A 14,731-nucleotide genomic window follows, 5' to 3' on the forward strand; every position below is an offset into this window, starting at 1 on the left:
AAAGAATATAACTGCTTCTTGCCCTTTTCCTAAAGATATACCTGAGACTAAATTGAATAGTTTTAGACTAATTTCATTGGCAGAGAAGATTTCAAGACAACCTAATATTGCCTCTGTTACTCAGTTGTTAGTGATCACTCTTATGCAGGCCTACAGTGAAAAAGAGCAAGTGAGGCAAAAAGAAATACAAAATGTACAGATTGAGAAGATGAGAATGAGGAAATTTAATGTTGGAGCTAATGCATATGTAGATGTAACCAACCGTCTTATTAAATAAGAAACACAGAACCAATGCAAAGAAGAAAGCCAAGAGGTCAGACCTAAGAGCAAAAACCTTACCCTTCCTCCTGCGATGGTCCTACCTCTCTTAAATACAGCTACTTCCTGTGTTAAAGTCTTTATATAAACTTTCTGTTCTGCCTTCTCATTGGTTGTAAACCCAACCACATGACCGCCTTGTCACTGCCTGTCTGTATAGACCTCCAGGTCTTCTATGGTTGGTATTGAGATTAAAGGCATGTGTATCCAATGCTGGCTATATCCCTGAACACACAGAGACTTACCTAGCTCTGGCTACCAAATGCTGGGATTACAAACATACGCCACCACTTTCCACCACTTTCCTATGGCTTGCTAATAGCTCTGACCCCCGGGCAACTTTATTTATTAACATACAAATAACATTTTAATACAAATAAAATATCACCATATTTCCCCTTTTCTGTTTTAATAAAAAGAAAAATGGAAAAAGCTTATAACTAACATAAGAAAAACTATATACAAAAGTACAATAACTATATACAATATATACAAGTAATAAATACCTAAACAATGTCTAGTCCATTTGTATTTGACAAATTCAGAGAAAATAATTCCATTATCTATCCTATTGTATCTAATTCACTTTCTATCCTAATTAATCTTCAACTATAACTAACTAATCTTCAATTCCCTCAGAGACCCAAGAAGGAAATAATATTAGCTAACAAAAATAAAAACAGGAAGTACATGCAAGCAACTTCCAAAAAATTGTGAGTTGACAGAAACAGCCAGCTGCCTGGACAGTCACCTGAGGTTTCTCCGCAGTGCTGGGGCATCATCTTCAGCCTATAGGCTTAGCTTATCTGACAGACTCATTTGTGAAGTAGGATATACACAAGGTCAACAGTTCAACCTCACATTGGGTGAGAGCAGTCCATGTACCAGAAACACCGGAATTCCACTAGTGTCATGTCATGATTCAGGATTTTAAATTCTGGAAATTGTTGATGTTTTTTGAATTCAGCTGTCCATTCTTCTTGGCTATGTGTGTATGTGGCTTCATCTCAGCATCCCGTTCTTCTCCACATCCCTCTATTAAATGCCATTCTACTATTGAGAGGCGTGAGCTTAATTACTCTTCAAGAATAACTGTTTCAGCTACTGTTCCATAGCACATCAGAAGCCATCGGCCCACTGCCTGTTCAGCTGCCTTCGAAGAAAAGGGCACTGTATCTTTTCCGGATTGCGAAGGCCACTTCAGGGATGGTGCCATATTGTAATGGCCTCAGAAGATGCCTTTTGATAAAGCCATGACCACACTTGTTTTGGCAAGAATCAGCAGTCCTTTGTTTCATGTCCTGTCTGTCCTGTTTGTCAGCAGTTGATTTGAGGATACTTTGTTGTCCAGTGGCTAACTTTTGCCACAATGAAAGTTAACTCCAACTGCAGTTTTTTCAATGCCCATATTTTCTCTGAAGTAGATTGGTACTGCCAGGAGCCGACATGTCTCATAGTTATAACAAAAAAGAAAACTTTTCTAAGTTATTAAAACATTTTAAATGGCATATTCTGTAGATCTCTGAAGGGTTTGAAGATGACCTGTCTATCTAAAATATATCTGCTCAATCTTGAAAACATACCTAATATGACTACAAGTTCTATTATAATGTCTAACTATTAACTTTCATTTCTTTATATCCTAATAGTTGGTAATAATAACATTCAAGGATCAGAAAATTGTATTACATTGTTAAATAAATGGTATAAATACAGTTAGAAATATACATATAGCATTTTCTAACAATATCAATTTCAATATATATATATTTTGTATACAATATAAAACAATCCAATCCAATGTAAAGTATTTAAAACTAGTAATTGTCTTTTTCTTTTCTTTTCTCGCATATGCTGCAGGAGAAAAGGAGAGGCTTGAAGCTAAATGGAATAAAGGGAGTAGTGTCCTCAGGGCAAGACTCTGTCCAGCTAATCTTACAACTTTTAAAAAGGAAAGCTAATGCAACAAATTGAAGCAATAAACCAAAGCTTTCACAAACCTAATTCAAGGAGAGGGACCAGGTTCCATCCTACATAGGCTGTATTTCTTACCATTGGCCCTGTAGTTCTGGCTTTAGAGCCTTAAAGGGAGCCCTGGATCTTCCTCCGTGGCTAAGGAAAACTGATGAGGCCAGGCATGTGACAATGGTGCTCCTGAACAGAGGCCTGGAGAAGCCGTTGTGTGAAGCTGTAAAAGTGAAGCCTGGATTTTGGTGAGGATTCCCAAACATTAGAGATACCAGAGGTGTGGGATGCCTGCCAAAGAGAGCTGCACCCAGGGAGTGGAGCCAGTGCAAGGGAGAGAAGAGTGTGGCAGTCAGCAAAGCTGGAAGAGAGTAGCTATCTAAGCCATTTAACATTGGACATACAACTACAGGTTAGAGTTCTATCTGCTGGGTTTTGGTCTTAACTTTGGTCCAGCATTTCAGCACATTGCCCAAATTCTTCCTTTTTGAAATAGTATTGTATAAGCTCTGACATTTTATGTTATAATATATAATTTGATTTTTGATTTTGCATGAGATTGAGATTAAGAGATTGCCTTGAGTCTCAGAAGAGACTTGAATTTTTAAGCACTGTTTAGACTGTGAAGGACTATGGGAACTTTAGGAGTTAGAATAGTGTATTTTGCATTATAATATGGCCAGGAGCCTATAAGGGCCCAAGAGTAGAATCTAGTTGTCTAAATGAGAATGGTCCCATAGGCTGATATATTTTAATGCTTCATCTCTAGTTGGTGGAACTGTTTGTGAAGGATTAGGAGGTGTGGCTTTGTTGGTAGAGGTGTGTCACTGTAGATGGCTTTTAGGTCTCAAAAGCCAATGCCATTCCTAATTATCTTTCTCTCTGCTCCACGGTTGTTGTCTTAGCTACTGTTCTAGTGCCGTGCCTTCCTGCCTGCTGCCATGTTACCCACCATGATGGACATGGACTGTAATCCTCTGGAACCTTGAGCTCCAAATTAAATGCTTTCTTTAAAAGTTGCCTTGGTCATGGTGTTTTGTCCCAGCAATAGAAATGTAATTAACACAGCATCTGAGAAAATATTAGTATCCAAAAAATATAAAACATCTCAAAAGAAAAAAAAAACAGAACCAAAACAAACAACCCAGTTAAGGGTTGGGATAAAAATGGCTAGGAAATACCTTAGAAAGTTTCAATTCCTTTAGCAATTAGAGGAATGCATCTCATCACATCCCCATTAGAATAAGTATATCAAGATAATACAAATGCTGGTGAGGTTGCAGGGAAAGGGAAATTCTTGTCTATTGTTGGTTAGATTGCAAACTGATATAGCCACTTTTGAACTCAGCATGGAAATTCTCAAAAAGCTAAACATATATCTACCATAAGACATAGCTGTGCCACTCCTGGGCATATTCCCAAAGGATTGGACATCCCACTCTGCAGATACTTGCTCAGCCATGTTCATTGCTACTCTATTCACAGTAACTAAGAAATGGAAACAACCTAAATATGCTTTCACTGATGAATGGATAATAAACTGTGGCACATATACACAATAGAATCCTACTCTATTGTAAAGAAAAGTGAAATCATGAAGTGTGCAGATAAATAAATGGAACTAGAGCATTTTATATTGAATTAAGTAACCCAGACCCAGAGAAACAAATGTTGCATGTTATCTATCATTTGTGGTTCTTAGTTCCAAGTGTATAGATGTGTATAACCCCTATTAACCACAGAAACAAGGGAAATAAGAAGGGGCTGGGGGTGGGAAGCAGGAGCTTTAGAGTGAGGAATGGAATGGCACAGGTGCTATGAAGGAGAAATGGGAAAATGGGGAGTTAATCGGAAGGGAGGATGGAGAGCAATACAGAATGAGAGGGTAGAAAGAGGGATAAACAACACAGATAAATAAATAAGGAGTTACCATTTTATATTTACTTAAAATTATGTATAGTACACATACACATATATGTATATGTAGAGTTTAAACTATACCACTTTATATATACTCTATGTATAGTTTAAACTACATATTGCACCTCTTAGGATAACAATACTTCAAGAGCCATAGACTAGCAAAAAATCCAGGGCCAGGTTTGAGAAATCTTATCTCAAATTGTCAGGAGAGTCAGAGATCCTCTGTTTTAGTGTTTCACTACTGTAATAAAGACCACAATCACCCCCCCTTTTTTTAAAACTGTTTTTGTCATTTGGGTTCTTTTTGAACAAGAGGTTGCTCAAGTTTGTGAATGCACATTAACACTTTTTCCCTGGAGAAACCCTGTGTCCTGACTCTTTTGATCAGAATCTCACAACACTACAATTTACACCATTTCAACTGGCAATAATTTAAAAGTCTATAATGCCATGTGCTGTAGAGTATGTAGATCAATAGAATACTCTATAGGTAGTAAGTGTAGGACAAACTGATAAAATTCCTTGGGGAGAAATGGCTGTAAAGGTTACTCCTAACTTTTCCATAAAGCAGCAATTCCTATATTAGACACACACACACACACACACACACACACACACACACACACAAAGACTTTCTTGACTGTATGTTCAATGAGAGCTGTATGTAATCATTCATTATGGAACCATTCACATAAGTTGAAAACTATAATGTGTGTGAATGTCTATCGGCATTGGAATCTATAATAATAGCACGCTTATACAATGGACTGTGAACCACAGCTAGACAGAATGTATTGAATAAATCATACAAAAAATGTTAAGCGAAAAAAGAAAATTCCCCAGAATGGCATATGTTCTTTGCTTAAATTAAAATCAAGTAAAATTTAGAACACATGTTATTTAAGCACTCCCATAGGAATGTAGGGTAAGTTACATTTTAGTTTTTAAAACGAGTGTGTAACGAACATGACTCATCACTCTGATTCCCTATGAGTCAGATAGGAATAAGGGAAGAGTGGTAAGGCAGGAGGCTCTAAGCTGTTGTTAAATTTCCAGTCCTCAAATTGGGGATAGCTTTAAGAATTTTAATCTGTTATTTTAATTCATTGACAATGAAATAAGGATGAGGTAATTCATTCACTAACAATTATGATTACTTCATAAATATGTTAAGAGATCAACTATTTTCTGTTCTGTAGATGCAACACTTAGATAATAAATTCTTCAATCTGATATCCATTGATCAAAAAAATGTTTTAAATAATCTGTTAATTTTTATAGATAATGTCATACTTCTAATTTTCAATATAAACTTAATATAATATTAAGTATTTAAATTTATGAAATTAATTTCTTTTAATTAATAAAATTTATTTTATTGTAATAAAATTATATAATTTAAAGTGCTATATAGGTTATATAAATATAAATTTATTATATAAAATTAATTAATAAAATTTAACTTTATTAATAAAAATCTAAAGCAAAAGGAAGAGATGAAACCATTGTCTTAAGGGAGCCCTTCATAAAATTGTTATTTGGATAGGATTCTGGCTATAGTTACAGATTTCCTTAATCACCTCTGGGCAACACCAATCCCTTTGGGCCTAAACCACACCAACACAGTAGCCTTTAGAGTTGTGCACAAGTACTTCTTCACTATAGTAAAATAGCCTTGGAATACAAAGCGAACAACACAGTGCTCTCATGCAAAATGCAAGGTATAATTATGAATAAGAAAATGCAATAAACAATTTCAAATATTGAACCAAAATGTGGTTAGCCAAAACTGATTTACTAATTTTTCCATTGCTTTCAGATCTAATTTTAATCCAACATCCAAATTAAAAGATACTATTACTATTTCATCTTAGTCCAACTGTTGCTTTTAAGTGTGAACAGGTTTGTGGGATGGATATAAAGAAAGCTGGTAGTTAACCCAATTTTATTTTTGGCACATTCACACTTTTCTGCACAAGAGCTTTCTCTGCATTATTAATGAAAGGAGAGATCATCCTAGTGGGAACATGGGTACATTCGGACTAGAGAAAAGCATGACAACTTCCTGCCTGGAAACATATTCTCATCATCCTGTCCTCTGGTGAGTATTGTCTCCTGCATCCAACAGAAGACCCAGAACTGGGTCATAGACAGTGTAGGCCTCAGTCGAACATAAAAACAGAATTTTGAAAGGTGTAGACTATATACGTAATATGGACACACTGGAGACCTCTTAGGAGGGAGGGCTAAAATTCAAAATCGACAGTTTGTATATTTTGAAGTTTCTGAGTGGTTTTCAGGCATCAAGCCCCACCCTAAGTATTCTAGATTTATTCTGTCCTTTGAGCACTGGACAAAGCAGGTGCCCTTTGGATACCAGCAGGTCAGAAACCAAGAGCTACAAAAGCCGATGAGCCTGATAAAGTCACACAGTAGGGAAGAGGCAGAGACTGGTGCCGGAAGACACACAGGTTTCCTGAAGCCAGGATCTTTAACTCTTTTGGCCTGGTCCTTTTCTGTTTGGACTTTGGATGACAGCAACATACAGCTTGGTTTATTATTAGTAAGTGAACATGTTTTTAAGTATTAAGACAATTTCAAAATTTTGTTTCTGTTTTCTCACCAGATCATTATACATATCAAACCATGCCCAGATATGCTTAGTTCACTTATCTTAAAAATTATTGAACTTAGCAAATGAAACCATGTTACATTATTGGAAACTGAAATATGCCAATGACAGACCAGCTTTGTTTTAAATGTAGCATGCCAATTTTTACCGCCTGTGTCTTCGGGTATAGCATCCAAAGCCTCAATTTTAATGTCATACTCCCTTTCATATTAAAGCTAAATAACAGCCCATATTTGAGGTCAAAGGCTTACTCTGATAAATAGAGTGGTTAAAACATAAAGGATGCTATGTTTAGGTTACAACATGAGATTACAAAGAGCATTTCTGCTGTGGCATTTCTGACGAGAATGTCCAGGGTCTTAAATGATCCACACTTTATGATGAGCTAGTGAGATTTGCATCTGAAAATACTGACGTATGTTTTGGAAAGGTATGGAGATCACAGATGCTCCCAGTTCTCTTCCATAGTGTTGCTTTTCTATGGTGTTCTTTCACTGTTGACTTCATGGACTTGAGCATGGATGAACCATGGTGGCCACCGGACAGGAACAAAACAAACTTGGAAATTCAAGGTCAGGCAGCACAAGGAACATCTGGTACAGTGCTCTTCCTGCAAAAAGAAATCCAAGAGTTTATTTGATAATAACTTCTAAAGTTAAAAAAAAAAAAAACTTAAGACACATTTAATGGTTTTATTTTATTTATTTATTTATTTACTCATCTACTTATTTATTTATTTATTTATTTATTTATTTATTTATTTATTTATTTATTTATTTATTTTTGTGTGTATGTGTGTGTCTGTGTGATGCACATATTGGCCAAGGAACAACTGCTGGGAATTATTTCTTTTCTTTCACCCTTACATGGGTTCTGACATGGAACTCAGCTCTTCAGGCTCACACTATAAGGGCCTTGTAACTGCTTAGTCATTTTGCTAGACCTCCAATTTTTAAAAATTATTTGTTTGTTTGTTTGTTTGTTTGTTTATTTATTTATTTATTTTGTTTTTCGAGACAGGGTTTCTCTGTGTAGCTTTGGTGGCTGTCCTGGATCTCACTCTGTAGACCAGGCTGGTCTCGGATTCATAGAGATCTGCTTGGCTCTGCCTCCCAGATTAAAGGCGTGCGCCACCACCGCCCGGCTAGGACCTCCAATTTTTGATAAGCTAAATGATCCAATATATACTTACATTTACATCCTTAACCTAATAAAATGAAAGGGAAGGATCACCAGTAAGCATCATGGTAGTGGGTGGTTCAGGAAGAGTTATGAAGAATGAGGTGGAAAGAAGTCTTCTGGGGTGGTTGTACTATTTTTGACTGGGTCCTAGTTACTAGACTAGTTATCTACTCAGCATCTTCCTTATTTTGATATTGTATCTGTTTTATTTATTAACTAAACCACGCTAGATGTGAGGCCATGGTAGGTAGACTACTTTTGGTGTTTCTTTTGGAATTAAAACGAAGAGCCTGTGCCTAGGTGTCACCAAAAAGGAGGTTTTGTGTTCATCGAAAGAGGCACCACTTAAAGGCAAAGCCAGTTTCCCTGCCACTGAGCTTTCACAATGGGAGTTGTTACACAATGGGACTTGTTACACAATGGGACTTGTTACACAATGGGAGTTGCTGAACTTTCTCTCGAAAGAGTGTCTGTACTGGAGAGGGATGGAGTCAGAACTTCTGAGGTTTGTTTCCACTTTAGAAATCATGGCTTTTTAATTCTGAACATTCTCAACTTTAAGAAATCCAATGAACACAGGTAGCTTATAACCCCAGTATTTCGGGAGCTGACGTCATCTCCTGATCCTATGGTTTCTCTGCACAGGATATGTATTATACTACGCTTGTGCATATTTTTGTGCACAGAAGTACATTTGTATATCTTAGAAGTCAGGTTAAAAAAAAAAACAAGAAATTTGAGTTTAGCTCTAAACCATCATGTAAAATGAGTATCTCAAAAGGTGAAGAGGTCAGGGAGAACAGTGCTTGTTTGAAGTGTGGGTAGTCTGTCTTTTTAAAATTAAATATAAGCTCAGGTTCTAGAACTTTCATGAGTATTAATGTTCCTTACCTCCCACTGAAGAAGGGAATACTTTTATATTCACTTCACATATGAAGAGCTTAGCATTCAAACAGGTTAAATTACTGCCCAAGAGTACAGCTTATGTACAGTTTATGACTGGGATTTAATACCATGTACATTGCTTGGAATTCATCAGGGGTGGCGGCACATGCCGGCAAGCCGAGCACTTGCAGGGCTTGGGAGGTAAAGGCAGAGGGATCCTGAATTCAAGACCATCTCCTGCTACACAGCAGATTTAAGGTCAGCTTGGGCTATAAGAGACTCTGTCTCAAAAAGTACTGCCCCCCCAAAAAAAAAAGAAAAGGAAAAAAGTTTATCTAAGCCCTATGCTTGACTTCCTACTTATATAAAAGCATCCCATTAATATAAAAGCTTGATATTCAGCTAAATTTACATTTTAGACTAGGAAAAACTACATTGTCACTCCATATAATTTGTGAATAAAACTCATTTTCATAATTAAAACATTTTCATGCTCTAAGGTTTATACAACAATGATTTACTTGAGGTAATTTATCATCACCTTGTTATAATGAAAATGAGGCCCTTTATTTTCATGCCTATGGGAACACTATAAATATAAGAAGTTCTAGGTCTGAAGTTCATGGTTCAAAGCTCATTGACAAAAAAGATACTGAATGACTAAACATTGCATGTATGCACAGATACGTCACATGATGCAGAAATAGCAAGGTTGATGAAAGTTTTATTCCTAGTCTATTTTCTTTTAGAGGTAACCAGGTGATGTTTTTTCTTAACAGGCTCCACAGTAACCAGAAAACCTACTTGCTATTGAATTTGATGAGGATGGTCACTCCACTGCTTGCTGTATGAACTGTCTCTTACTGAACCCTTTGCCTGGCTTCTTCTGTGGAGTGGGTGAGGGACCCGAAGCTGACAGCGGCTGTTGCTATGTGTCTGTGATGGTCAAAAGATTCTGGAAATGGTTCAATGTTCAACCCTGAAATAGAACCATAAAGTTGAGCAGAATATCTAACAGACAATTTTAAGGTATTCAAAGTGGCACAAAACACATAAAGGTTAATAATTAGAAAGGTTATTTCCTTAGAAACAAAGATATATCATCAATGACAACAACAAAATAGTGTAGCTATGAACAGCAAAGTTGATACAGAAAGCATAATGCTCACAATGTTGAATAGAGAAAAACTCAGAAGAGAAGGATGAGGTGTTGGTGGTGGTATGGTTATGATAATTATAATGGCTGGGATGTAGGCATTTGTAAATGAACACGAGAACAAGGATTATGCTATCAAGTGGTGGAGCACATAAAAAATTAAAAACTTTTTGCTTGAAGTTTATCTCCTTTGATAAAGGAAAGATCTATCACCATCAAGTGATAAATGTCATAATTCCAGGGGAAAATTTCAAGATCTTCTCTATTCCAGCAGGGTATGGTGGTTCAAGGCCAGCACAAGTGACACTGCAAAGCCCTGAGTCACACACACACACACACACACACACACATACACACACACACACATTTATACATACTTACATACATGCATATACACACATATATGGTATATAACATGAATTTTATAATTATTATGGCTTTAACACACAATCAAAACACACAGAACCATGGGTGAGGTGATACTGCATATTCATACTTTTCAATGTTTTCTAATGCACAGGGACTGAGTTCAGCACATTGTAGAATCATCTGGATACAAATAAGTATGGACTAGTCATTGACAAATATTTTAAATATGCTACAATAAGAAGATGCATCCAGATGGATGGGTTTTAGATGCTTTGTGACAAAAGTCAGTGACTTTCCATTTCACCCAAGGCTGAAATTATTTTTGGTTACCATAGTTATTGTCTCTTAGCCTTTCCTAAGGAGTGATGGAAATGAACAGAAGCTCTGGGGCAGACTTCATCCTTCTGGGATTTTCCAGTCGACCACAACTGGAGCACGCCATCTCTGTCGTTGTCTTCATCTTCTATATTGTGACTCTGGTAGGAAACACAACCATCATTTTAGTGTCCTATCTGGACTCTCAGCTCCATACTCCCATGTATTTCTTCTTATCTAATTTGTCTTTTGTGGACCTCTGTTACACTACTAGCATTGTCCCGCAGATGCTGGTAAATCTATGGGGTCCAAAGAAGTCTATCACATATGGAGGGTGTGTGCTCCAGTTCTTCTTTGCTCTGGACCTGGGAGCCACAGAATGTCTCCTCTTGGCTGTAATGGCCTATGATCGCTATGCTGCTGTTTGTCAACCTCTTCACTACACAGTAATAATGCACCCTATTCTTTGCCAGAAGATGGTGCTGTCGGCCTGGATGGGTGGTCTTGGCAGTGCCTTAATTCTTTGTTCCTTGACTTTGAAGTTGCCAAGGTGTGGGCACCGGGAAGTGGATAATTTTTTCTGTGAAATGCCAGCGTTGATCAAGATGGCTTGTGTCTACTCCAGAGTAATCGAGATTGTTGTGTTTACTCTTGGAGTTATATTTCTTCTAGTACCTCTGTCACTAATCCTCATCTCCTATGGAGTCATTACTCAGGCAGTGATGAAGATCAAGTCAGCAACAAGGTGGAAAAAAGTCCTTAATACATGTGGTTCCCACCTCACAGTGGTAACCCTGTTTTATGGAACACTCATTTATATGTACATGAAGCCACAGAATACCATATCCCATGAGGAAGGACAGTTTTTCACTCTTTTTTACACCATTGTCACCCCTAGCCTTAACCCTTTGATCTACACCTTAAGAAACAAAGATGTAAAGAGTGCAGTGAAGAGAATTCTGGGAATAGACAAACACTCTGCCAAAGTGTGAGGTCAATGGAGAAAAAAATTCAGCCAGAATGTGGCAAGCTAAAGGAACAACAGCCTTTGTCACAGGCAGCTTAATCAGTCCATTCAAGACTGGCATTTATTTGGCATTCACTTAGTAGCTAGAATTTCTTAGGCACAATGTTAGCTTTCACCATGTTTATGTTCAGGACTATGGATATAGTGTGGTCAGCTGCCTCCAGTTCCTACTGTGATGAAGTGTGTGTGTGGAAACTGGGAGTCAAAGTAAACCTTGCTTGCTTCTCAAGCTACCTTTGTCAGATAATGAAGAGATGTGGAGGAGAGGAGAGGGGAAGGGAGGGGAGGGGAGGGGAGGGAAGAGAGAGAGAGAGAGAAACAGAGACAGATAGAGACACAGAGACAGAGAAACAGAGACACACACAGAGACACACAGAGTGAGGAACAAGGAGTAGCAGGAGGAGATGGCTATCAACGAATAGTAAAGCTTTTAACCCTTTCATACCAGTTTAAGTACACACAGTGGCCATATGAAAACAAAGAATCATGTTTTATGTTCTTGTGTGTTAGCTGGGCTATCCAAAGATGGCACAAATACATCCATTTTTATGGTTGTTACTGAAGGGACACCAGCCCACTCAAGCATGGCTCTGGCAGGCCTTGTCTTTTCCCCCCATTCCCTCTGCCTTGCTAAAAAAAGTTAGGTTAAATTCCTAAAGCTAGCCACCAAGGTCTATTCCCTTATTTGGCCATTTCCTCCTCCTGAGGCTGACTACCAAGGTCCAGCAAACAGAAACCCCCTTTGGCTCACCTAATTAACATGCATAATTAAAATTAAACACCTCATCCTAACACAGGGCTGCCCTCTTTACCTTTATAAACCGCCATTTGCCTATGTGCCACATCTGTCTTCTCTTCGTCCAGAGGCAGTCCTTTGTCCCTCTGGGACAAATACCCCCGTCCCTTTTCCTTGTCCCTCCTCTTCTCTTTCATCCCCTATCTCCCTTACCACTGCATCCTAGCCCACTCTAACACAGACTTCCCTTTCTTCTCTTAAAAATTGTACCTTCAAGGTGATTTGCTGCTGTTTTCCTGGCTGAGTCAGAAAGCAGTCACTTTTAACTTTCTTCCTTGATTAATAAAGGATCTCTCTGTGAGAGGTGTCTGGATGTGGTTTGTGTCTAAGCTAGGGTCCCCTTCAGTTACTATTCTACTAATCCATCATCCCATGCTTGTAGTACCAACAGAACAGTGGTTCTCAACCTGTGGGTCTCAATCCCTTTGTGAGACCCATGTCAGATATTTACATTATGATTTATAAAAGTAGCAAAATACAGTTATGAAGTAACAATGGAATAATTTTATGGTGTGTGTAGGTGGGGGAGTCATCACAACCTGAAGAACTGTATAAAAGAGTTGCGGCATTAGAAAGGTTGAGAACCACTGCAATAGAACTATCTAGGGTCTATATTTTAGGCTCCTCTTCTTGAAAATTCTCCAAATTTTAAATTCTATAAGTAAGTTCATGTCAGTTTGCATGCTAAGACAAGGCCCATTGTTGACATTTATTCTCGCCGGCACTATGGTGCCACTAAGGTGGCACCTTGGCTGTATGTAGTCCAGGACCTCAATCAATAGTGCACCCCATGAGAACCAATGGCATCAGGTTTCTGCCTGATTTATAGCTGTCCTTGTAAAGAGGCTGTCATCTTCTGTCCCTATTCTTGACTTTTGAATCTCCGAGGCGCAGTTTGGTCTGAGTGGCTGCTTTCAGAGCTGTTAGGATAAGAGCCTGGGCACTGGTTCAGCCACAGACCATTAATTAGTCAATTAAAGAAACAGTAGGGAAAGGCAAAAGAGTTATAGGATCTGAAGTGAAACCACAGAGTCTGAAGCAGCAATCATGGAGCCTACATGGGTCTCTGACTCTTTTGCCTGATCCTAGAACCCTTTTTCCTCCTACTGGGTGCCTCATCCAGCCCTGATATGAGGGTTTGTGCCTAGTCTTATTTCGTTTTATTATGACAAGTTCTGTTGATATTCCTGGGAGGCCTGCTGTTTTCTGAAGGGAAAGGGAGGAGGAGTGGATATGGGGAAGAGGGGAGGTGGGGACTGGGAGGAGAGGGGGAAGGGGAAACTGCATTTGGGATGTATTATATGAGAGATTAAAACAACAACAACAACAACAACAACAACAACAACAAAAGAAACAGTGGTGCAAAGCAGGTAAAAGAGATTCAATGTGGCCACATTGGAAAATGGAACAAAGAGGCCAAACGACAACCCCGCTAGGGTAAGGTTTAGTTTTAAATAGTGGGCAAATGGTATGCACAACTAAAGTAGGCCTGGTCAGGGTATGGCACCACCCGACATTATTGCCACTGCTTCCTTCTCCCACAAGGTTGGTGACAAATTGCCAGAACTTTGTGAAATCTCTCTGCAGGAAACAAACTCCTTCTCTGGTTGGCATAGGCTTCAGCCTTTTCCTTTGCTTAATATATGATTCTTAGGAAAATCCCAACTTCTTAGATTCCATTATTTCAGTAGTCCAAGAGCCAAAGGGTGTAGCACGTGTCTCCAGAATAAATTTCTTCCTGCCAGGGAGGGTCTTGGCTGGCCCTGGTTTTCAGGATTTCCAGTCTGAAAAGCATTCATTTTCATCAGAGAGTTGAAATAATCCAATAACTCTGGCAGAACTGAGTTTTCTTGAAGCTATAATAACTTTTCCTCTTCTTGAGATTTCCAGAGGATGTTGATTTTTTTACTTCTTGGACCACTACTGCCAAAAGCAGTCAAGTGGACTTGCTCTGCTCACTGGCTTCTTATAGAAGGCATGTTCTTGACAGCCTCTGCCCATTCAGAACTCCGCAGGTTCCTCCAAAACAGGTGCATTCCCTGAAACTCTCAATAGCTACAAAATGATTATCTCTGGGGCAGTAAGGCCAATGAGCCTTGTGAGTGAGCCATGGACAGTGAAATCAAGATGGAGCTCTGCTCTCCTGGGCATGACAGGTTGCAG

At 38.5% G+C, this 14,731-nt stretch overlaps 1 protein-coding gene across 1 annotated transcript; it reads left to right on the forward strand.

Moving 5' to 3' along the window:
- Positions 1-10,795: 10,795 nt before the first annotated feature.
- On the forward strand, positions 10,796-11,737 carry LOC131910457 (putative olfactory receptor 2W6). The gene has a single exon (XM_059262387.1). It carries the CDS (start codon positions 10,796-10,798, stop codon positions 11,735-11,737), a length of 942 nt encoding a protein of 313 aa, XP_059118370.1.
- The last annotated feature ends 2,994 nt before the right edge of the window (positions 11,738-14,731 follow it).

This window comes from Peromyscus eremicus, chromosome 5 (genome assembly GCF_949786415.1).
Source record: "Peromyscus eremicus chromosome 5, PerEre_H2_v1, whole genome shotgun sequence".
Classification (NCBI taxonomy): Eukaryota; Metazoa; Chordata; class Mammalia; order Rodentia; family Cricetidae; genus Peromyscus; species Peromyscus eremicus.

What these genes read in the sequence shown, in the direction of transcription:
- LOC131910457 (XM_059262387.1), top strand. Translation starts at nt 10,796, where the DNA reads ATGGAAATGAACAGAAGCTCTGGGGCAGACTTCATCCTTCTGGGATTT.